At 39.1% G+C, this 22,191-nt stretch overlaps 2 protein-coding genes and 4 non-coding genes across 6 annotated transcripts in view; 1 reads left to right on the top strand and 5 right to left on the bottom strand.

The window, feature by feature from the left end:
* The first annotated feature begins 1,929 nt into the window (after positions 1-1,929).
* Positions 1,930-3,009, top strand: LOC106102215 (probable Ufm1-specific protease 1). Its single transcript, XM_013281633.1, has 4 exons — positions 1,930-2,077; positions 2,166-2,336; positions 2,436-2,645; positions 2,848-3,009. Exons 1-4 carry the CDS (start codon positions 1,955-1,957, stop codon positions 2,983-2,985), a joined length of 642 nt encoding a protein of 213 aa, XP_013137087.1. The 5' UTR covers positions 1,930-1,954; the 3' UTR covers positions 2,986-3,009.
* A 75-nt stretch (positions 3,010-3,084) lies between these two features.
* The window catches only part of LOC106102371 (dynein heavy chain 10, axonemal), a 47,549-nt gene continuing 28,442 nt past the window's right edge, over positions 3,085-22,191 (bottom strand). Inside the window, exons 53-91 of the mRNA XM_013281823.1 lie at positions 21,588-21,711; positions 21,129-21,313; positions 20,653-20,745; positions 20,016-20,168; positions 19,204-19,359; positions 18,563-18,733; positions 17,872-18,060; positions 17,036-17,168; positions 16,721-16,815; positions 16,478-16,603; positions 15,965-16,142; positions 15,445-15,575; positions 15,222-15,364; positions 14,712-14,907; positions 14,119-14,316; positions 13,710-13,854; positions 13,413-13,630; positions 12,990-13,195; positions 12,381-12,899; positions 12,152-12,299; positions 11,715-11,850; positions 11,380-11,534; positions 10,953-11,171; positions 10,694-10,858; positions 10,275-10,383; positions 10,036-10,199; positions 9,867-9,962; positions 9,427-9,605; positions 8,846-9,005; positions 8,408-8,609; positions 8,150-8,292; positions 7,926-8,075; positions 7,602-7,773; positions 7,089-7,220; positions 6,492-6,651; positions 5,889-6,108; positions 5,297-5,476; positions 4,691-4,837; positions 3,085-3,899 (exon numbers count right to left, since the gene is read on the bottom strand). Coding sequence (XP_013137277.1) covers positions 3,753-3,899; positions 4,691-4,837; positions 5,297-5,476; positions 5,889-6,108; positions 6,492-6,651; positions 7,089-7,220; positions 7,602-7,773; positions 7,926-8,075; positions 8,150-8,292; positions 8,408-8,609; positions 8,846-9,005; positions 9,427-9,605; positions 9,867-9,962; positions 10,036-10,199; positions 10,275-10,383; positions 10,694-10,858; positions 10,953-11,171; positions 11,380-11,534; positions 11,715-11,850; positions 12,152-12,299; positions 12,381-12,899; positions 12,990-13,195; positions 13,413-13,630; positions 13,710-13,854; positions 14,119-14,316; positions 14,712-14,907; positions 15,222-15,364; positions 15,445-15,575; positions 15,965-16,142; positions 16,478-16,603; positions 16,721-16,815; positions 17,036-17,168; positions 17,872-18,060; positions 18,563-18,733; positions 19,204-19,359; positions 20,016-20,168; positions 20,653-20,745; positions 21,129-21,313; positions 21,588-21,711 — 6,543 coding nt within the window. The 3' untranslated portion in view covers positions 3,085-3,752. The remainder of the gene's footprint in view (positions 3,900-4,690; positions 4,838-5,296; positions 5,477-5,888; positions 6,109-6,491; positions 6,652-7,088; positions 7,221-7,601; positions 7,774-7,925; positions 8,076-8,149; positions 8,293-8,407; positions 8,610-8,845; positions 9,006-9,426; positions 9,606-9,866; positions 9,963-10,035; positions 10,200-10,274; positions 10,384-10,693; positions 10,859-10,952; positions 11,172-11,379; positions 11,535-11,714; positions 11,851-12,151; positions 12,300-12,380; positions 12,900-12,989; positions 13,196-13,412; positions 13,631-13,709; positions 13,855-14,118; positions 14,317-14,711; positions 14,908-15,221; positions 15,365-15,444; positions 15,576-15,964; positions 16,143-16,477; positions 16,604-16,720; positions 16,816-17,035; positions 17,169-17,871; positions 18,061-18,562; positions 18,734-19,203; positions 19,360-20,015; positions 20,169-20,652; positions 20,746-21,128; positions 21,314-21,587; positions 21,712-22,191) is intronic.
* Trnaa-agc lies at positions 18,339-18,411 on the bottom strand. The gene has a single exon. It is a non-coding gene; the product is annotated as a tRNA-Ala (tRNA).
* On the bottom strand, positions 20,294-20,366 carry Trnaa-agc. The gene has a single exon. It is a non-coding gene; the product is annotated as a tRNA-Ala (tRNA).
* On the bottom strand, positions 21,772-21,844 carry Trnaa-agc. Its single transcript has one exon. It is a non-coding gene; the product is annotated as a tRNA-Ala (tRNA).
* On the bottom strand, positions 21,925-21,997 carry Trnaa-agc. Its single transcript has one exon. It is a non-coding gene; the product is annotated as a tRNA-Ala (tRNA).

Genomic DNA, 22,191 nt, shown 5'->3' with positions numbered 1-22,191 from the left:
CGTTTTTAAAGCATCTAACCATAGGCTTACACTGCCCATATATTACACAAACATTTTTTTATCATTTTTGCATTATTTCTGAAAAAAACTTCTTCTAACATAGTAATCTTCTATCAAACATCCATCTATCTAAACTTTCGTATATATTCTACTAGTAAAATTAAAATAAGTTCACATTGCATGTAATTTAGTAATGTTTTAACAATGGAAACCCTCGGTAATTAAGAATATTAATTGTTTGTATGACTTTCGGAGATATAACTGTAGTAGTATTTGGGATGTATGTTTTATTTTGTCTATGCTTTATGTTTTTTATCTATATTTTTTCTATTTCACCTATGAAATAAATTTTTACTAGTAAATAACTTAAGTATAGATAATTCTAATCACATTTTATGCAATCTATTTGTTAAATTATATGTGAACTGTAACATTGTGTTTTTGTATAAATAAAAAAATAAACATGTAATAAATATCGCCCGACAATCCGATTTTAAGGTCTGTTTACCCCCAATGGTGATGTTTATTTATTTACACACATAAATATATGGATACAAATTCGTCTAGCGGCACCTGGCATCTTATCTAGTTTAATGTCAGGTTCACACTTGGCCACTACAGTTGGACAGTTGAGACAGCAAACGATACATATGGCGCCTGTTACCGTTCACACTCTGCCATTTAATTGACGGTGCAATCCGAGAGCTACCGACCAACTGTACTGGCCAAGTGTAAACCGCGCATAACACTTAGGTCATCTTCTAATTTGTTATCTTAAATATTGAATTAATTAACGAGCAAACGTAAACTTTACAACCTAAACTAAAATTACATAACAACGTAAGTTGTTTTGAAGATGTATGTACGAAGTCATTTAAGATAGCAAAACTTTAAAACAATTGTTAAAACGGATGCTTCCGAGAAATATATTGTTGTATAAACAGGAATATTTTCGTCAATTACAATGAAATGTATAACGTTTTATCGGTTTGTATACTAACAGATAGTTATAGTTAACCTCTTTTATCAATATAAACTTAAATAAACAACTTTGTTCTTTATATTTCCATATTTAGTGAATTAAGATTTTACTGCACGTTGCTTATAGTGATCTATAATTTGTCTGGATACGAAAGCATACTAATGTACAAAGTTCTTAGTTCCGCAATTTTATCATTCCGTATACACGTTTGTACCCTATATAGATAGAAAATCTATCCCAAACAAAATCACTGACGGGATAATTAGCATATTTAGTGTACAATCCAACAATAATATTAAACCTAAAGGCGATAAACGGTTTTATGATGCTAAAATGATTAACGCTTTGCGACTGGTTTTCCAACAGACCAGTTTATTCATGCTCATCTTATCTTTTTGTGCAGTGTGTGCATTTTCAGACAATAAATCTTGCTACGTAGTTTTTTTTTTACGGTAAACAATATATCACATCACAGTCATCATGTTTTTCTAGCTATAGTCTTATTATTATATGCTTAATTCAGCGAATTTAAAATTACTATTTTATGGTTAGTGAAAGACTTCGCTGTTCGACTAAATGATTGAATGATATCAATTAATGTTTATTTTTCTTCCATTCACTTTATCTCCCTTTCTTAAGCGCTACAACGTGAAATATGAGTAGAAGGCAAAAGTTAAAGGGAGAAATATATTTTACTGCGAATTTCCACTGCTATATTACATGAAGAATTAAACAAATTGTCATGCTTCTCAATCTCTTAGAAAAAAATAGATCTTATAATATATTTTGGTACAAATATTTTTGGATTAAATCTACTGTTAAAACAACAAAGAAATGGAGTACATTCTTCAAAATGCGTAACATAAATTAATAATAAAAGTCTGAATTTTAAAACTATACCGTTTGATAAATTCCTTTGCCTTTTAACATTAAAATGTCAAGAAACAAGAAGTCAATGTCAATGTCATAAATATGACATCACCTTTGTTGACAAACGTTCATGATGTTTTATCCTCGGAATCGGACAAAAACTGTTATTTAGTCCAAGGCAATTACCAATATTATCATTACGGGTGTGATGGTTTTGACGATAGGGTAATCTGAAATATAAATTTTTAAGCCTACTTTGGGCGAAGAAGTGAGGTTATGTTAGGTTAAAAGTGACGGAAATATTGTATTTTAGGGCTGGGGATGTGGGTACCGAACTCTTCAAACATTGTGTTCCTGGTTAAATCAAAACTATAAGAGTATAAATAGAGTACCGTCTATAAAGGAAATTCAAGAAATCCTAGTAGAATTAGAAGATAAACCCAAAAGTTTTTTGGGATCAAGACAATGGATTGGTAGTTTTGAGGTACTCTTTTTGGGTCATTTATAAACTATTATTAATTGTTTATTTGTCTCTGTAGAAATGTACTGATAATTTTGTTCTTAACAAAAGAACAAATTTTAGGTATGCCTAGTTATTGACAAGCTGTATGATGTTCCATGCAAAATTGTTCATGTCAATAAAGGAGATGAGCTGGAGAAGATAACGGAAACTTTGAAGGTTCATTTTACTAGTTTTGGAAGTCCTATTATGATGGGTGGAGATGTGGACTGTTCATCAAAAGGTGTTATGGGAATTACTGTGTCTGAAAGAAGCAGCAGTCTATTAATAGTGGTAATAGATTCATTATTTTATTCTTATTTACAAAACAGTCAAGCAGCTGACCTAGGTAATAAAAGATTTGGTTGATTTGACCAAGGTAGCCAAGATGTGTATGCTGTTTCAAATTAAGACTTTAAAAAAAGTAAAAACCATGTCTCTTATTTTCTGTTCTGTTTCTATTTTGCTGACTTACTTATAAGTATGTTTGTTATAGGATCCACATTATTTTGGGAAAGAACAGTCCAAGGAATACCTGAAGAACAAAGATTGGGTAAAATGGCAGCCATTAAATGACTTTTTGAGTTCATCTTTCTACAATCTTTGTTTGCCACAAGTAAAGTGCTGCAAGTAAATAATAAAAGGATTTTTTTTTATAAAAAAATCAGTCTTTAATTTAAAACATTAAACATACATATAACATAACATAGTTTAGTTTCTAACTTTAAACCAATAAAACAAGATGTAATTAACCAATTTAAAAAATCGGTTTTACAACCATTGAGACAATTATCCTATGAACATATAATATAGAGAAGTTCTCAATCTTGATTTGTGCAAGAAATTGCATAAATATAGAGTTTATTAGTTTTAAAATAATTTTTTCCAGCATCAAATAAAGGCTTACAAATAACATAAATATAAGATTACTTTCCTGCTGTAAAATGTTTCTGTAAACTTTAAAGCGAACATGAGTTAGACCAATAAACCTAGTTTATACCATTTTGTTAACTGATGTTTCATGTTCAAACCATCTAATTGGATCATTACAACAGAGATGGCGAACCACTGGCATGTATACCATAAATGGCACACAACATAATACTTTGTGCATATCGATAATAAAAAAAATGAAGTAGATGTACCAAGGAAAATATGTAATAATCGCAGTCAAAATTATTCTATGACACATATAAGAACACATTAAACATTTCTTTAAAAATGGCACCTTGATGTATAAATGTTTGCCACCTTTCCATTAGTAGCATACTATACACTAGTGAAGGTATATGCTTACATACAATACAATACCAGGGGCAACAGCGAGGCATTACCTGGTGGATGAAATAAATCTTAACTTGGTTATCCTTCCATACTTTTTAGTAAGATTAGATGTGTAATTCAGTCGGTGTTCATGATGAGACAGACGCCTTGCAGCACCCAGTGGCTGATGTGCTCCGCCGTCCACAGGTCAGACTCGAACACGAGGCCCACTCCCATAGCGTTGCGTCGCTGCGACGTTGTGTACACCGGCGTGCGTAGGGTATTCTGATTTTTTAAAATTAAATATACGCAGATTTTAGATAATTTACTAATAATTAATATTCATTTTAACCATTTTAACTAAACTTCAGACTTGTGTTAGTATATGGTTTTTGATAATAGTCGAATTGACGACCATGTAATTGAATACCCATAGACCATAGACCATAACATTAGACAATAGGGTAATAGGGTAATTAGGGTAATTGGGTACTACTGGGGTAGTTTTAAAAAAATCCTTTGAATGTAAGTAATAATATACTTAAATGCAACTTCTGTATAGAAGCGGTTAATAAGAAATACTGCATTACGTGACGGAAACCTAAAATTTTGTTTACAATAGTTTCGAAATAAACAAGGTCATTTCCTTGAATAAGTCAAGGCGGTCAAGTGAACTCATCTTTAATAGAAATAGTACTCGATAGTTCACACACTTAACACTAATTGTTTATTCACTATGCTTAAAATCATAATCTTCACATTTTTATACGCTTAACATAGTGTATTTTAGTCAACTCATTGCATGCTCCTACAAGATTTCAATATAAAAGTGTACTAACTAGGCTAGAGCACTGTGGGCAATTTCTTGGGCCTCCATAGACAGATTTATCGGATGTCTATTTTTTGCTTGTATATACTCTAAGTTAATACATACGTTATAATGTAAAATTGATCTTATATCGATAGTTATGGTTCTATTAGATTGTTTTGTGTGGTAATAACCATTCAAAACATGAGATGAATATGTCTATTAAGGCCCAAAGAATTGTCGATAGTACCACGTGTGGTGTGCTCACCTGCAGCTTGACCTTGTGCGACTCTATGGGTATGATGTGCATGATGGGCAGCTCCGTCACCAGCACCTTGGGGTGCGAGCGTCGTAGGCAACCCTCCTCCAGGTCCCAGCGCGCGCCCTCCAGGTACAGCCCTCGGATGTAGCAACCCTGCACAATATGTTACCAGATATGATCACAGAACGGATGGAAGAAAAGAGTATCTCGTTAAGTTTCACAAAATACAAACGAACAAGGAGGCAAGGGGGGGAGTCGGGGGAAAGTGGCACCGCCTTCTAGGTAATGATGACATAGACTTATAAATTATAGCCGTTGCTCGCGAATTCGCTTGCATGATTTTATACAGAAATATTTAATATAGAGTTTGACTTATTTCGATACATACAAAAATTCTAATCTTTCCTCTTTATAATATCAGTCTAGATATAGATTACGTAATACTAAGATGACTTTAATCCCTATAGATCCACATAGATAACGTAAACCCTAGACCTTATAACCAATGCTTTTGAAATAACGGAAGATAATTTTGAATAGTTAGATCACTAAAAAGTTATTTGAATTGAAAAGAGAATATGTGTGTGTGTGTGTGTGTGTGTGTGTACTGACAGAGTCGGGGCGCTGCTCGATGTCGGGCACGGCGGTGTAGCGCGTGACGCGCGTGTACTGCGTGGAGCGGTCCAGCGGCCACACGCGCGCGCGGCACGCCGTCTGCACGTGCGCGATCAGGTACGACTCCGGCACGTGCAGCCCCGACAGCCACATCACTATCGGCTCCTCCATCGTCGCCTGCCGCAACCAAACAAACAACAACCATCTCAATCTATACTAATGTTATTAACTAGCTTTCGCCCGCGACTCGGTCCGCGTGGAATTTAAAAAAAAAAACAAATGAAGTAACCTATGTATTTTTGCAGAATAGTCTCTAACTACACCAAATTTCATATAAATCCGTTCAACCGTTTAGGTTCATACTCTAACAAACATCCATCCATCCATCTAAATTTTCGCATTTATAAAATTAGTACGATGACAAGGTTCAACCCATCTAGGATAGATATTTTTTCGAGTTTATCGCCTAAAAGATTGAACGGATTTCATTGAAACTTGCTATGAATTAGAGCATAGTCTACAACTACATTAAAGTTTAAATTTAGCATGAACATTAAAAGGACCAAAATATTTCAGAGGGGATACTCGCCCAGTCCGTGTACTGCTTGGTGCGCTCCATGAAGTGGTCCATCCAGCCGCCGAGGCCCTTGCAGGTGGCGGGGGCGAGCGCGCGCCACACGTGCGGCAGCTGCCCGTTGAACAGGCTGGAGGCGACGTTGTCCAGCACCGCGTCCATGCCGATCTCGCCCGCCAGCGCCTTGCGCAGCAGCGACAGCGTGCTCTGCATCTTGTTGATCAGCCGGTTGAACCTGCACACGACCAACCTCACATTCAGCTAAATATACTGCAATAACTTAACACTAAGTTATAGTTTTAAAATATGGATCTAACGAGCAAAAAGTCAGTTATTTAGAGTGCGTCAAATGTCATTTCATCTAAATCATACTAATATTATAAATGTGATAGTTAAGATGGATGGATGGATATTTGTTAGAGTTAGTAGTCCAAACTGCTGAGCGGATCTCAATGCAATTTGGCATTAATGTAGTGCAAAGTCTTGAAGAACATATAGGCTACTTAGTTTTGTTTGTTTAATACCACGCGGACGAAATCGCAGGAGAAAGCTAGTAGTTACTAAATGAAGGGTCTTAACCACAAATATATCAGAAGGTGCTATATGACAATAGACAACCTCTCAAGTTCCTGCAGCAGCACGACGACTGAGGGTGTGATGTTCATCTCGAACTGCTTGCGCACGCGCCACACCTCGTACTGCGGCGGCAGCTTCGCCAGCACGTCCACCGCGATGTTGTCGATGAAGTCTTCGCGACTCATCGCGCCCCCGCCCTCGCCTGCACCACAACCACAGTGTTCACACCATGAGAGGGAGAGAGATGACGAGAGAGAGAGAGAGAGATGCAGTGTTACTGTGACGTCACAAGTTTGGATGCAAAGTAATAAAGTTCTCAAAAATATCATTACCTTCACTTTTTACTTGCAGCATGAAAATGATTTCACAATTAGTGTTTTAGAAGTATGCAATTAAATAGTCAAATTGCAGGTTTATAAAATCCAATACTTACAATCTTGTTTTGTGACTGGCAGCATAACAACACAGATATGTTTATTAATCAACAAAAAACAACACGGACAACAATCTCACATACAATTTACAGAAGTGGCTTGTATAATGCCGTCATATTTTATCGGTGTAGTGTAATCACCAAATCGAGCTATAAAAGTGTTCCAACAATATTGCGAGGGTACGTAAAGAAGGAGGTATACTGACTGGTCTGCGGCTGCAGCTCGATGAGATGCGACCACATGTCGCGCACGGCCTGGCTGAAGTAGCCGATCTCCGCGTTGGGGTGCAGCCCGAACACCTCCGGCGTGTTCGCCAGCGGCAGAGAGTCCACGAAGTCTGGTCAACAACACAGCAGTACAACATCCAGATTATCCCAACAGCACTATAAATGCTGATACGCAACGTTCACACTTGGCCAGTACAGTTGGTCAGTAGCGCTCTATAACTGGACTATCAAACTGCCACAGTTATGGTTCCAGTAAATCCATAAAATCTATAACTGGCCGTCTCAACTATCCGAATGTATTGGCTAAGTGTAAACCGGGCATAATATACACTGAAAATAAACAAATCTTTTAATTTCTTTCAATTATAACCTTCCCGTATTTTCAAAAAACATAGCATTAGATAGAGAGACTGGCGAATAGACAATTGGAAACAATAATCGCAGAGCTACTTCATCACTATTTCCTGTCTTTGTCTAACACATGGACTGACCGATGTACTCTTCGCGCTCGCCATCGGGCGGTATAAAGTAGTCGAAGACGTCGTCGTGGTAGAAGTGGAAGGGCTGGAACTTGTCGAAGAGGAACTCGCCCATGTACTCGTCCATGTAGGTGCCCACCACGCGCCGGTCGAAGTCGTCTATCACACGACCGCCGTACATCACCTAACAAGTGACAAGACATAAGCACTACCGCACCAGAAGAACAACATAAACTACATACAAAAGCCAAAAAAAACTTCCTCATTATAATATTAGTATAGTAGTATAGATTTGTATTAATTACAGAGTAACGCTGAAGTAAGTGGTCAGCATACCTCTCCGAAGAGGTACTTGAGCGTGGCCCAGGGCACGGCGCCGGTGGTGCGCTCGAGGTAGCACTGCAGGATCTGCATACAAACCACGAAGTCCGACTCGCTGAAGTCGTAAGATATATTCCACCCAATCTTGTCGTATTTGCGACGCTCCTAAACAGGTTTTAGTTGCTATAACAACTTCAAGTGGGATAAAATGTAAATCTAAATGTAAGAAAGTACATTACTTGTACGACAGCGTGGAAGAAAGCGAGCACGTAGACGAGCTTCTTGAACTGCGGATGTGTGCACTCCTCCAGCGCGTGCGGACGCATCTTGAAGTACGTGTTGCGAAGATTCAGCTTTAAGCCGTTAGGGGGCTCTGTCACCACTGAGAGTTATCAAAACATTATGTAAGTATAATGTTTTGATCCCATATATTAATATCATAGCAAAATTATCTGTACAATAAAGTTTAGTGAGTATAACCGTTTTTATCGATTTACCTTTGAGTGATCTCTGCAGTATACCGATAGGGAAGGTAGGCGTGGGGTCCGTAGTGAGCCACAGACGGTATTCTGGGTGCGGCTTGGTCAGCAGTTCCAGCTGCTTCTCCAGTTCACGGAGGAATGACACCAGCAGGTGACAGTTCTGCAGGATCAGCCACTGCCCGTGTGATATTGCACCCTCCAGGAGAGCCAAGGCTGCCTGTACGACAGTAAAAATACCTATATATCAGCATATCGATTTATTTATTCAAATACTAGCTTTCGACCGCGATTCCGGCCGCGTGGAATTAAACAAAAATGTGGACTACGAATTCTTCCAGACTATCCCTACGTCTATGCCAAATTTCATCGAGATTCGTTTAGCAGTTTATGCCACAATCTCTAACAAACATCCATTTAAACTTTCGCATTTCTAATATTAGTAAGATAACTCACGCCTTCCTGTCCCTGTCCGAGTGAGAGGTACTTGAACTTGCCGCCGCCGAAGCCGCAGCGGTCGGCCAGCTTCATGAGGTCGGCCGTGGGGTCGGAGCCGGGGCTCAAAATGAACACTACCGGCGTGAACGGCGTCGTCTGCTCGAATATCATATCGAAGCTGGCGGAACAACATTTTTCCATTATTTTAATGTGCAATACGTCATCAACTAGCCCTTATCCCTACGGAGGGTCGGCACAGCATGTGCTGCTCTTCTATACATTTCTATCAGCCGTCATATCTGAATCAACTCTCTAAGCATATCCTCTTTCACACAATCCATCCATACTCTCTTCGGTCTTCCTCTACCTTTATAGCCATCCAATCATTTAATCTTAACATTTTCTGATTTATGTCCCCATCCTTTCGTCGTATAAAATGTACATATACACGTTAATGTGTAAAACGTAAATATACGTAATTTAAACTTTTTTAACGCGACAGAAGAACGCAGAAGTGCCAATGTTCCGTGATAATTTACTTTCCAGCACTTCTTAAAGACATCTGTTGTACAGTGTGAATATTTAGTGGTAAGCAGCACCTGATGACGGGCGGCGTGATGTACTCCTCGCCGAGGGTGGCGGTGATGTAGTCGGTGAGCGCGAGGTAGATGCGGTCGACGCGGAAGCAGCGCAGCAACATCAGCAGTTCGAACGGCTTGAGGCGTTCGCGGTACCCGTTGGGGATCTCGTTCGTCTCCGGCGTGTCGCTGTCGAACCACTGCGGGTAGTCGATGTTTATTACATTTTATTTACAAGAAATGTATTAATAATATTTGATTTTTTTAGAGTTTTATTAATAACTGTTTCTCGCGACTCTGTCTATGTGAAATTCAAAAGTATAGCCTATGTTAATCAGCGATAGCGTAGCTTTTATGGTGAAAAATTTTTTTAAATAGTTTTTTAGTGATTGCAATATATAAAAAAATCAAAAAAATACAACAATACAATATAGTTATTATGGATATACACAATACCGTACCTCTCGCCAATCTTCAAGCTTTGTGCGAATATGTTCCGGCAGCATTGCGAACGCTTCCGAAAAGTCCAAGCTTAGTTTCATTATGTCTTGCCATCCCTACAAAAGTTATTTATGCAAATAAAAAAACTTGGTCTTTTTTCATTTATTGACTAGAAACCTAGACAGCGACCTGTGTAGGTATCCAGGTAGCGGGGCAGGCAGTGGCCGCCTTCTCCAGCGCCACATTGCCCTTGATGAAGAAGTCCAGCTGCGGCTGACTCACGTTGCCCTCGTTCTGCTCCAGTTTTATATTCATTTGGAATGAGTACAGCAGCTTGTGGCGCTCGAATATACCTTCAGATTTATAACATCTCTTAAGACCCTTTGGATAAAAAGTAAAATATATAATAGACAAAATGGCATACATACCAGTGCATCCATAGTCATATACATTTTTGGTGAGCATATCAATAATGTTCTTCAAACGTTTCGCGAGGATCACATTTGGCATGGCTTTTCTAAGCGAAAACGAAAATACCTGAAAGTTTTTTTATTTACATTAACAAACTAGCTGTTACTTGCGGCTTCACCTGCGTAAAGTTAAATAATAATAAAAACTCAGCTTATGTTACTCACTAATTACGTAGATTTTAATGCTGAAAGAATTTTTAAAATCAGCCCAGTAGTTTTTAAGTTATTGCAATACATACGAAAAAAACAAAAAAAAAATTAAATAACTTTTGTATAGATAATAGAATATAATCAAACCATAACCGACGTTATTTTTAAGAGCGTTTCCTATGAAATATTAAACTGCTTGCTTTATAGTAATGTTAAAATTGACTTACATCAAGATAAGAGGAAAGTGAATACTGGTACATAGAGTTGACGACAGCCATGTCTGACAAAACGAAGAAGAGAATAGAGCCGCGTTTCGCCACAGGCCTGTATCCATCTCGAAGTTTCTCAATGTCTTGTGTTGTTATTTCTGCTAGTTGCAATTTCTCCATTACCTAAAAAGCAACGCATCATTGCATCGAAAATAACTTATAAAAAAAAAACTGTCACTCAGAATCGTTTAACTAATCATTTGGTATTCAAATTTACCTCAGCTGCTTTGGCCTTGGTATTCTCCAAGGTGTCGACTAGTTCTACATTATCCAGCATATTGCCTGTGGATGTAGCCAGCTCTCTCAACAGAGAGTCCTCCAGACCTGACAGAAGACTCTTGTTGGCACTCGTCTCCATTATAAGACTTTCACGCTGTTCTTCTAAGTCCGATCTCTCTGCGCGTACTACGACGCTGAGGAGCTGGTCTTCTAAGCCCTAGAATGTAAATTAAAGAACAAAAAAATGCATTACTCAAATAATTCGTATCTAGATTAATGAGTGTTGGAATTTTAACGCTGTTGATAATTGGCAAGATATATGAAGAGAAAAAATTACCCTGGTGACTCTATGCCACCAATACAAAATATGATTTTGTTTAAGACAAACATATAGTTTTGTTGTTTATTTATATATATGTAAGTACCTGCACTGTCACAGTGTAGTTGATGACGACCGCCTTGGCGTAGGCTGCGGGGTTGAACTGCGGGTTGGCGAGCTTCGTGGTCAGGTACAGACGGAAGTTGGGGTCGTAGTCCACCTCCGTGCTGCCCAGCATCACGAACGTACGCCCGCCCTCCACTGACAGAATGACAAACGTGGAAAATAATAATTAATAATAAATTGAACAACCGGGTGTTGAGATATACGGTAACACAAATACATAAAAAGGAAAAAAGACAGACGAATTGAGAACCACCTCCTTTTGGAAGACGGTTAAAACAAATTCCCTATATCATTAAAAAAATACTTTCATTTTACCTTTAATATTTTTCTCCAGAACATTATCGACCACTGGATCTATGTATTCGTTGACATCTTGGAACAACACCGGTATACCGTACTTGATTGCCATCTCCAAATGCCTCACGAATTGTGGGTCGTTAAATGACAGAATCTAAAAAATATCAGAGACGACTGTTGTTCAAGGAGTTTTTACTTGTTTTTAGGTCTCAAGCCATTAGAAAAAAGGAAGAATTTAAATTATTTAAAATTAGAACACATTGTCAATGTCATTGCATTTTCTATGTTTTTTTCTGTACATATTTTACCAATACACATGACTCCGTTAAAAATAAGTTTATTTCTAAATCTTTTTACGAAATACATTTTGATCCTTCGAGCCATATACTATGAATACTGTTAAAATGATCATATTCTTCATTTTTGTCAAATTTTGGTTGCCTTTGTATCTTTACCTTTAAGTTATTTTTAGCTTCTTTTCTTTTGATCCAGGTAAGCGCTTGAGTCTGTGGGTCAATACAGAGTGGGAATCGGGACGCGCGCGTCGTCAGTATGCCGTTCTGTACCGACAGCTCATCAGGAGGCAAACCCTCCGAATTCCAACTATAACAAAAAGTTACATTCTATATTATCGCAACAAAAAAACTATATAAAACAACCTAAAACAATGAAACTAGATCGTACCCACTAATCTCCACTTCATTGGTTAAATTCCGTTCAATAGTGAAGGGCTCCGTGAGAGGAATGCCTCGCTCCTTGACGTCACCGAGCCAATCCTCGTAGATCATCGTTTCTCGGAAGGAGAAAGAGAACGGACCGGAATAACTCAGAAAGGACGCCGCAAGTAGGCAGTTGCCGATCAATCTAGATTGTTCCACGTACAGCGCCGCCAAGTCCTCCGTCCATCGCTTCTGTTCACTGGACAGACCCGACATCAGCTTATCTGCTGCCACCAATCGCCTCATCATTATATCGGTCTCCTCTTGCAACTCCTGTCTTCTCAACATCGCAGTTTCATATCTATTATTCAGACCGTCCAATGTCCTTTGCAGTCGGTCGATCTCTCTGTTCAATGAGGCTAAATAATTCACGGCTTCCGTGTACTCCTTTTCGAGAGCTTCCACTTTGTCCTTCTTCGGTTTAACTTCCTTGTAGACAGCGCAGTAACCCAGCACGGCTATTACAAACTTCAATAGACCATACCTGCACATTGTAAAATTTAGTTCATGTTATTAAAATAGCTGAATAAATATGAAATACGAGGTTATAGTGAAGTTTATAATAAATGCTTACCCAGCTTTACTAATTTGCTGCATAGTGTCGAGTTTCTTGCTCTTTTTCATGTGTGCCTTGACGGCCTTCACCTGCGCCTGAGTGATCAGGTCGCAGTTCATTTCCTGCAGGTTGCGCAAGAAGTTGGGGTCCGCCATCATGCCCTTGGCGCCCTTCCAGCTTACATCCTTGATGCCTCGAATGATCACGACACATTCGCACACAACCTGACCCAGGGGCACAATTCAATTCAATGTTCAAACCCACAAAGTCTACCTAGACTACAAAGATATTTTAGAAATATATAGACAAGACAAAGGGAACAACACTTTTTTACTTTTTATTTATTTGCAAGGAATATGTTAGTTGTCACGTTTATTACGCCATTTTACCAAATTACAATAATTTGCACAGCTATCTATGTAGACACTGTTAATGGGTTACCTGCACAGCCTCTGGCGGGGTGGCGAAGGAGCGGATCTCAGTGATGTCGTTCTTGTCGAGGTCTGCGAGCGCGAGGCGCGCGGCCTCCAGCGCCGGCAGCGCCGCCGACAGCGCCTCCTCCGCCTCCGCCTTCTCCTCCGCGATCACCTCGCTCTGCTGCGAGATCTCCGCGCTCTTCTCCGCCGCCACCTGCTGCTTGCCCACTGCCGCCTCCGTCGCTAGCATACATCAAACTTCCTCATTTCTGTTCTGAGTTCGCTAAAGGCTCCAAAACGGTTAAAGATGAGCAAGACTTACCAGTTGATATCTCCTTGAGCAGTATCTCACACTCGTGCGTCTGCTCTGCGACGATGACTTTCTGCACGGCTAGCTTTGCGTTTAGATCCTCTAGCTGAACGTTGGCTTCCTCTATCTTCAGCAGTCCGCCTTTTAGACGTTCGCACTACAACCAAGAAAGCGTTGTCGTTCAATGCAAGTTTCGAACAAAAATAATAACAGACGCGAAACTGACGAAATAAACATTAAATGTCCTGATACAATCTTATTAATATTGATTGTAGCCTAAACTGCTGAACGGATATCGATTAAATTTGGAATAGATGTAGAGGATAGTCTGAAAAAACACATAGGCTTACACATATCTTTTTGTTAATTCAACGCAATTTTTGTAAATAATAAGAATTGTAAGGTTCATAAGTGGGGTGACCTGTGCGACGATGAAGGCGTCCTTCTCTCCGAGCAGCGCGATGTAGCTGGTGAGGAAGTCCATGTAGTGCTTGGGCGTGACGTAGTTGTTCCTGCGCAGGCGCGCGAGGAACTCCGCCGAGTACACGGCCACGGAGAGGTGCACGTGCACCACGTGCTCCACTATGATGCTGCGGAACTCGTCCGGGATCTTCTGCACCTGTATGTGACATTTGATATTAGCACAAATAAAACTTGTTCGAGAACTTAGCAGTACTCAGTATGTAGAGGTTCAATGCAGAGAAAAGAAAAAGTGCAAGGCACAAAAATTAGAAATGGAACATGGGTAGACCAGTATCCACCAGTAGGCTGTTAAGATTGATATGTATATCAATAAAGTAAGCTAAATCTATAGTAATATTATAAAGAGGAAAGATTTCTATTTTTATATTTATTGAAATAACTCAAAAACTACTAGGCCGATTTCAAAAATGATTTCACGATTTGAAAGTTATGTTTTCACAGAATAACATAGTTTTCGTTGGTACCTTTAATTTCTAAAATTTTTAATGTCCAAAATTTTTTTTTAATAAACAAATTTTATTCAGAACGTACGTCAGCTAGGAAGACATTGGCGACGGCGAGCAGCGCCTGCTTGGGCCAGGGGAACTGCCAGTCGATGGTGGTGTTGTTGACGAGGCCGGGGAAGCTGCGGCAGCGGTTGCGCAGCACGTCACCGCTCGGGGACATCGACAGCAGCACGTGCAGGTTCTGCAGGCACTTGCTGCAGAAGTAGCTCCACACCGCGTCCCTATAAACACAAACAATATAAATGCCTAAAAACGATCTCAATAAAAGGTGAAATGCTAACTGCCGCACTCCGAATTATTAAACACTCGCGACTTTGTCCACGTGAATTTATACAAGACTATAAAATATAGCCTATGTGACTCATAACGTAGCTTATAAATGGTGTAAAATCTTTTGAAATCAGTCCAGTAGTTTTTGGGTTATTTCAATACATAAAAAATGAGTTCAATACATTTTAAACAATATTAATTAAGACAGTGCGTTAACTTTGGTACGTATATTATGTGTAGTTTCGAAAGACATGTGTGTACTGACTTGCCGACGCCATAGCCGGCGTCGTTGCTCTCGTTGCGCAGCGCGTTGATGATGGCGTCCTTCTCGTCGTCGCCGAACAAAGCGGGGATCATGCCGATCATCAGGATGTTGTTGATGAACTCCAGGAACCCCTCTTCCAATATCTATACGAGATTTATGACAATATAATCAAACATGAAAATGTCAAATCATTACAAAAAAGTCTAAATAACAAAAGTAATACCTGTGCCGCTGTGAAGAGGAAGACGGTGGGCTTGCCGTCCACGCCGAGCTGGTTGTAGAGCCGCTTCATGTCGTCTTTGAACGTGTTCTCGTTGTAGCTGCGAGTTATCACGATCTCAAACACTTCGCAACCTGCAATCATTCTCATGTCTTCGTTCTTATCTACTTCTTGTTAATTCTATTTTTTAGGAACCCTAGTATTTTTAGGGTTGACTTTATTACAGTAAAAATAAGATTAACATATTAATAGAAAGATTGAGGTCCTTAGCCCCGCATCTGTTGGCGGTTTTTAACTTCTTATATTGTGTTATAAACCAGCGTTTGACCACGAATGAAGGTAAGAAGGTTTATGGGTAGATTTTTTTATAGATGAATAATTCCTTGCGGCACCATCAGAAACGGGAGTTTCATGCCAGGCTCATTGGCGTTCACCAATCCTAACACATGTTAGTACACATGTACTACAGACTAAACAACTCTCTCTATGGTGCAGGTTTATGGGTAGTTAGTGGTATAGGTACCTGCAGCGAAGGCGGCGAGGCGGCAGATGGACTTCTTGCCGGAGCCGCCGACGCCGACCAGCATGACGTGTCCGCGCTCCATGCGCAGCACGCGGTGCGTGCGCGTCAGGTGCTCCAGGCAGTCCTCGAACAGCACCACCGACATCTTGCCCACGCGCTCGCTGTACTCCTCTAGTATCTACATCACACAACTAGCCTATACCAGCGAGGTTCAACTCTCTTAGCACTTACGACAAAAATATTGACATCTCTCTCACACTTTTTGATTATATAAATGATGGAGTACATATTTAACAATAACATACTTATTTATATAGTTGAAATTCACGGCTTAATACTCAAAAAGTTCTTGCTAAAATGATTCCTGATAAACAAGTGATCAAGAAGATGAGAAAAGTTAAAAACAATATCGCTATCCTAAGGCCACCAGCACCTAAAACATTTTCTCTCTCGCACCCTGTCTTTCTCTCTCACACACACCGTACTCTCTCTATAATCTGTAAGTAGACGTACCTCCTGGAACAAGAAGTAGACAGCCTCGTAGTCGAGCAGGTCCTCGTAGTAGCGGATCTCCTCCTCGTCCAGCGCATTGCGGTAGTCGCCGAACAGCAGCGGGTCCCGCAGCACGTACTCCTCCAGCTAACATACAATTTAGTGACCACAACGATTTCGGCATTCTGATCACAGAAGATACCTTTCGTTTTCCTCTATCTCATGTTGTAGTCATGTAGTAATTAGACACAATTATGAAGTTACCGTTAACATATGCTCTTGCTCTTCCTGTTCATCCTCCATAGCCTCAGTCTCCTCGGGTACCGCATCGGATTTAGCAGGCTTATCTGTCATGAATTCTACAAGAAAAGTTTTTTAAAACATTAAATAAAACGATTGTTTATTTAACGTAAAATGTGATGGAATGCCAAATACATTTTCTCAATGATCCCTTCTATATTTTTAATTTAGAAATAACTTTTAGTGAAAAATATTTATCTCAGCATCCTCTCTAAATGTGAGAACAAAGTTTATTAATTCCAGAAACTCTCGGTGACGACAGTATATCAGTGACGTTACCATCTTCTTCCTCTTCTTCGGGATGCCGTTCTTCCTCTTCGGGCACGACGATCTCCTCTAGCACGACAGGCTCCGCCTCCGGGAAGTACTTCACGATGTGTTCTTGAACATACGACCGCATCAGCTCGTTCTCCTGTTATCGTTATTTAATTTGCAAGACTTTCAATATTAAGATTCATGTTAATTTAGATTGCTGCTATATTCAAACTAGTTAGATGTCAGTGCTTAGTGGTTATGTCTGAAAGGAAATCTCTATTAAGCGCGACTTTTAGAGATTTAATCACTATGAGTAGCGCAGTTATTCATCTGTGGGTACAGTTGGGGAAACTGGCGATGACCTTAAAAGCTACAATCGTTTGAACATTTTGAGACGCGGAACAAAAACCCATACAGTGTAGCTTATTAATGTGTCTATACGAAAAGTCAGTTAGTGATACACGGCTAATTTCTTTTTGTTATTATCTCTTCGTTTGGACTCACTGCTATCTAATTACTTAGTAATTAGGAAGAGGCGGATTTTCTCTCGTTACAATGAACAGGGCAATTTTCCATATATAAAACGCAGCGGATTTCCGCGACTGTACATATCAATGGCATAATGATTGTTGTCAGTATAACGTGACATAAAAGTATATTGCAAAGCCAAGCGCGTAGAGTATCGAAGATATGTATATGTGCTCAGTGGTAGAAAATGGTAGGAGGTGGTAGGAAGGTGTAGGAGACGGTAGGAGGTTGTACGAAGTGGTAGGAGACGGTAGGAAGTGGTAGGAAGTGGTAGGAGACGGTAGGAAGTGGTAGGAAGTAGGTGGTAGGATGTGTTTGAAGACGGTGGGTACCTCTGTGCTGATGAGGCGGTCGCAGATGACGCGTGTGAACTCGTTGCGCCAGCAGCGCAGCACGGTGCGCGGCTCGGAGAAGAGCGGCGGCCGCGTGAGGCAGAGCCCGGCCGCGATACGGGAGAGGTCGCGCAAGTTGAAGATGTAGTGGAACTTGGCCGGCGTCGGCGGCAGCTCCACTATTATTATCTACATATATACTTTGTTATTAAAACTTAATGCTGAATAACACAGAATTAAGTTATTCTAAAAAGCGACAGATTATTCTCATTGAGTAGTTTCATATTTAATACTTGTTTGTTTTAGTTGTCATAAATTTTTCGTTTGGCTTATAACTATACTATAATAAAAAATATCAAAATATAAATAACTAGTTGTTGCTTACGACTTTATACACGTAAAATTTTAGTAGACCCAGTAGTTTTTTTTTTACAAAAAATAGTATAGAAGATATAAAAATAAAGATTTGGAGGCGCCGGGTATCGATCCCGGTACCTCTCGCATGCTAAGCGAGCGCTCTACCATCTGAGCTACGCCCCCTGTGTTAAAAATTACAAATAAACTCCTTTCATTACAGCCTACACAGTACAACCTTCAAGTATCTAAGATTATAAAAGAAAGCTTTTGGCATAATCTTATGAATTGAACTCTTAACATTACCGTTCTGTCAGCAAATATAATTTTAAGTAACCTTGTATAAATCGAGAGTCATTTGCACAATTTTCTCCACGATATCTTTGACCTCATCAACAAATATCTCAAAGTGTCCGGAGAGTATGGACACGTAGATGTGCTGTAAGGTGCTCTCGGACGGGAACTGCAAGTTGTATACTGAGAACATCGAGATAAAGCGAGGGTCCACCTGTTAAACAAATATAACATTACTAGCTATCGTTTGCGACTACAACCGCGCGGAATTGAAGAAAAAAATTGTTTATTTTGGTATTAGCTTTAGCCCGCGACTCCGTCCGCATGATATTAAATAAAAACAAAAGTAAGTAGCCTATGTGCCTATGTACTCTTTCAGACTATCTTCTACAACTATGCCAAATTTCATCGAGATCCGGTCAGTCGTTTAGGCTACAAACATCCATCTAAACTTTCGCATTTTTAATCATAATGTTATTAGATTTAAAAACCACTCATAAATTAATAATCGATGCGTTCTATGTCTATTCCCAATTGCAGAAGGGATCAGTTGAGTCGATTTGAAGATATGTAGTAACAAACAGCCATCCATATTAACTTTCACATTTATAATATTAGTAAGTAAGATTTACATTTTCCCATAAAACATTTTTTTTAATTAAAGTGTCAAACAAAAATAGTTACATCGTTCCTGCCGCCGCCAGCTTTGCCCATAGAGGCGAGGAAGCCGATGTCTTTGAGATTCTTCCAATTAAGATCCTTGCCGCGATCGTAGAAGCCTTTCCTCTCGAATAACAGCTTTAACAGCGCTATCGGCTGCTGAGTGCCGTAAGTATCCACCTAAAAATGGCGCCAATATCAATAAAATTACTTTTTAACTACTTGAAAGAGAAATACGCCAATAAATCTGTACTTATTATTATAAAGAGGAATAATTTGTCATTTTGTGTGTATTGAAATAACTCAAACTACTGGGCCGATTTTAAAAATTCTTTCACCAATATATACCTAAGTTATCACTGAGTATAATATGATATACATATATACGTATATTTAATTCCTCGCAGACGAAGAAGCAAACTACAGGTAATTCGTAATACTGTAGTAATTACTTCAATGTCAGAGAAACTTTTCCGACGTTTATATATTTAAAGACTTGATAAGCTTTATAAGATCACTAGGCTTCATCCGCATGATAATTATGAAAACTTTATTTTATTATTTACATTTGTCAAATTATCAATTGCAAATGTCAAAATGACGACATGACAAACCTTGGCAATCTTGCTACCTTAATGTTGGCAGCAACTTATAGTCTCTTTCCCACATTAGGGTTTTTATCCAAAATATTTACCCCCTAAGTTTAAAGGCGTGAAAACATATAGCCTTATGCGCGACGTAAATGTAGGGCTTTTTATTAAAAAAAATCAAAAATATGCTGTAATTGCTGACATGTTAGGCAACAAAGAAGTGTGTGTCTACGGTTTAAAACTTACAATAGGCATATTCATATCGTCCATAAAGACCAACATCTTTTTGCCCACAGGAGGGCCGAAGGTGTCCTTCGTACGTTTCTCTACTACCGATTCCAAGTTGCGTTGCACGTCCATTGAGGATGTGCGCGATGAGAAATTCATTTGTTGAACAATCTAGAGCGTTGTAATAAAAAAAATGTAGTAATAAATAAAGACAATTTCATGATTTGAATAAAGAAATTGTTTTTTTTTTTCAAATAGACAAAAACATTTTTTTTTTCAGTATAAAAAATATCTTTTGGAGGCGCCGGGTATCGATCCCGGTACCTCTCGCATGCTAAGCGAGCGCTCTACCATCTGAGCTACGCCCCCTGTGTGAAAGTATAAGAAAAAATACTACAACTCAATCAAAAACTGTTTAAAAGGTCATTAAGACATCGACTTTCAATTGTATTTAAACACATGAGACGTATTGTGTAACTACATTCACTAACGTAAACAAACAAGCAGTATATTAAAACACATAAAATCCAATTTTTATTTTTTCTACAAAATAAAATAAATGGCCAGTTAATACCAGTAATAAATAATTTAGATTACAAAGTATTGACTTATCGTCAAAATCTACATATGTTCGTAGATTACAGAATATGCTTACGTATTTATCTGCGGGCAAGCCGTGCAGATAATTGGTGATAATGGCGGTCTTCGAAGTTCCAGTTTCGCCTACTAACAGAACTGGACGTTCCACCTGCAAAGCAATTTACATATATTTAGGGTTATATTTTCCTTTAATATAAAACATCAGCATTATTACTAAAATGAACAAATCGTCGTGTGGTTCCATCACGAATATTTCCCAGACAGTTACGAGAACGTGTTCGTAACGTAATCAACATTGTATAAGGTTTATTGATAGTGGCGTTGCATAAATCTAATACGAAAATTGTCGACAATGTTACGAAAACGTTGTTACGAATATTCAAGGTAAGCCCTCTGTATGACATTTGTGTTTTTACATAGTACAGCCTATGGGTTCCTTTGAGAACCTAGGGGTCATCAACCCTTTCAAATCCCGTATCGATCCAGATTACAGAACTGTGTGGGTAATTGCAATGATCACGATATACTTACGCTCTCCATAATTTTAATGAGCCAAGTGAGCCGCAAGGTGTCCACTGTGGGCACCAGGATGTTGGGGAACTTCATCTCCCGGTCGTGTACGTACTCCGGCACCAGCCACTCCCACGCCTCCCAAGTTTTCGTCGTAAGCTCCAAGCAGTAATCGTATAGCGACGGAAAACCCATCGGGAAATGTTCTGTTTAGACAATTTATTTTACACTCGCTGTTACTCGCGACTTCGTCCGCGTGAAATTAAAGAACAGACTGATAACGTAGCTTTTTATTTTTGTAAGCGGCCCTGTAGTTTTTGAGTTATTCACATACTCGTACATGTAAATCCAAAAATACAAATCTTTTCTCTTTACAATATTGGTATAGTATATATGGACATAATATAAAGCCTGATTTCAAAAACAATACCTTTTTCAATACCATGCCCGTTGTTTTTCGTTTTAATAAAATAATCTTACTTGTCGTAGCCTTTTTCTCAAGACTATCTTCGACCAACATCATCGGACAGGCCTTCTTGACGTATCCATCGAAATCAAACCTTCCATCATCCACTATACACGCACCCAAGCTGTTGTACATTGACTGTGGACAAAGTCATTTTACTAAGTATCTAAAATTTTGTAGAAAAAAATATGAAAAACCTGGAGGCGCCGGGTATCGATCCCGGTACCTCTCGCATGCTAAGCGAGCGCTCTACCATCTGAGCTACGCCCCCGTGTGAAAGAATGCTTATAAATTAACATCATAGTGCAAACTGGACCTTACTGTAAAATATAAAACATAAAAATAAAGATTTGGAGGCGCCGGGTATCGATCCCGGTACCTCTCGCATGCTAAGCGAGCGCTCTACCATCTGAGCTACGCCCCCTATGTAAGAATAAAATGAATTGAAGTTCTTATGCGTACAAAATCAAACATTGATACTTTCGCCACAGTTACGTTTATGCTGAGGTCAGTAACCAGGGCATGTAATTGAGTAATTTTGACATACCATCCATTCATATAAAAAAGCAAATGTAGTTTGCAAGGTTAGAGAACTAGGCAAGCTAGAAGAGGGGGATG

Source organism: Papilio polytes, unplaced genomic scaffold (genome assembly GCF_000836215.1).
Source record: "Papilio polytes unplaced genomic scaffold, Ppol_1.0 DF823923.1, whole genome shotgun sequence".
NCBI classification, from domain to species: domain Eukaryota; kingdom Metazoa; phylum Arthropoda; class Insecta; order Lepidoptera; family Papilionidae; genus Papilio; species Papilio polytes.
Note: the sequence above shows the minus strand (reverse complement) of the source record. Positions and strands in the feature narration are given on the sequence as shown.

Bases quoted from the DNA above. Each gene is read 5' to 3' on its own strand.
- LOC106102215 (XM_013281633.1), top strand. From the start codon at position 1,955: ATGACATCACCTTTGTTGACAAACGTTCATGATGTTTTATCCTCGGAA. The intron at 2,078-2,165 runs GTAATCTGAAAT...ATTGTATTTTAG, and splicing joins GTGATGGTTTTGACGATAGG to GGCTGGGGATGTGGGTACCG. The intron at 2,337-2,435 runs GTACTCTTTTTG...AACAAATTTTAG, and splicing joins AATGGATTGGTAGTTTTGAG to GTATGCCTAGTTATTGACAA.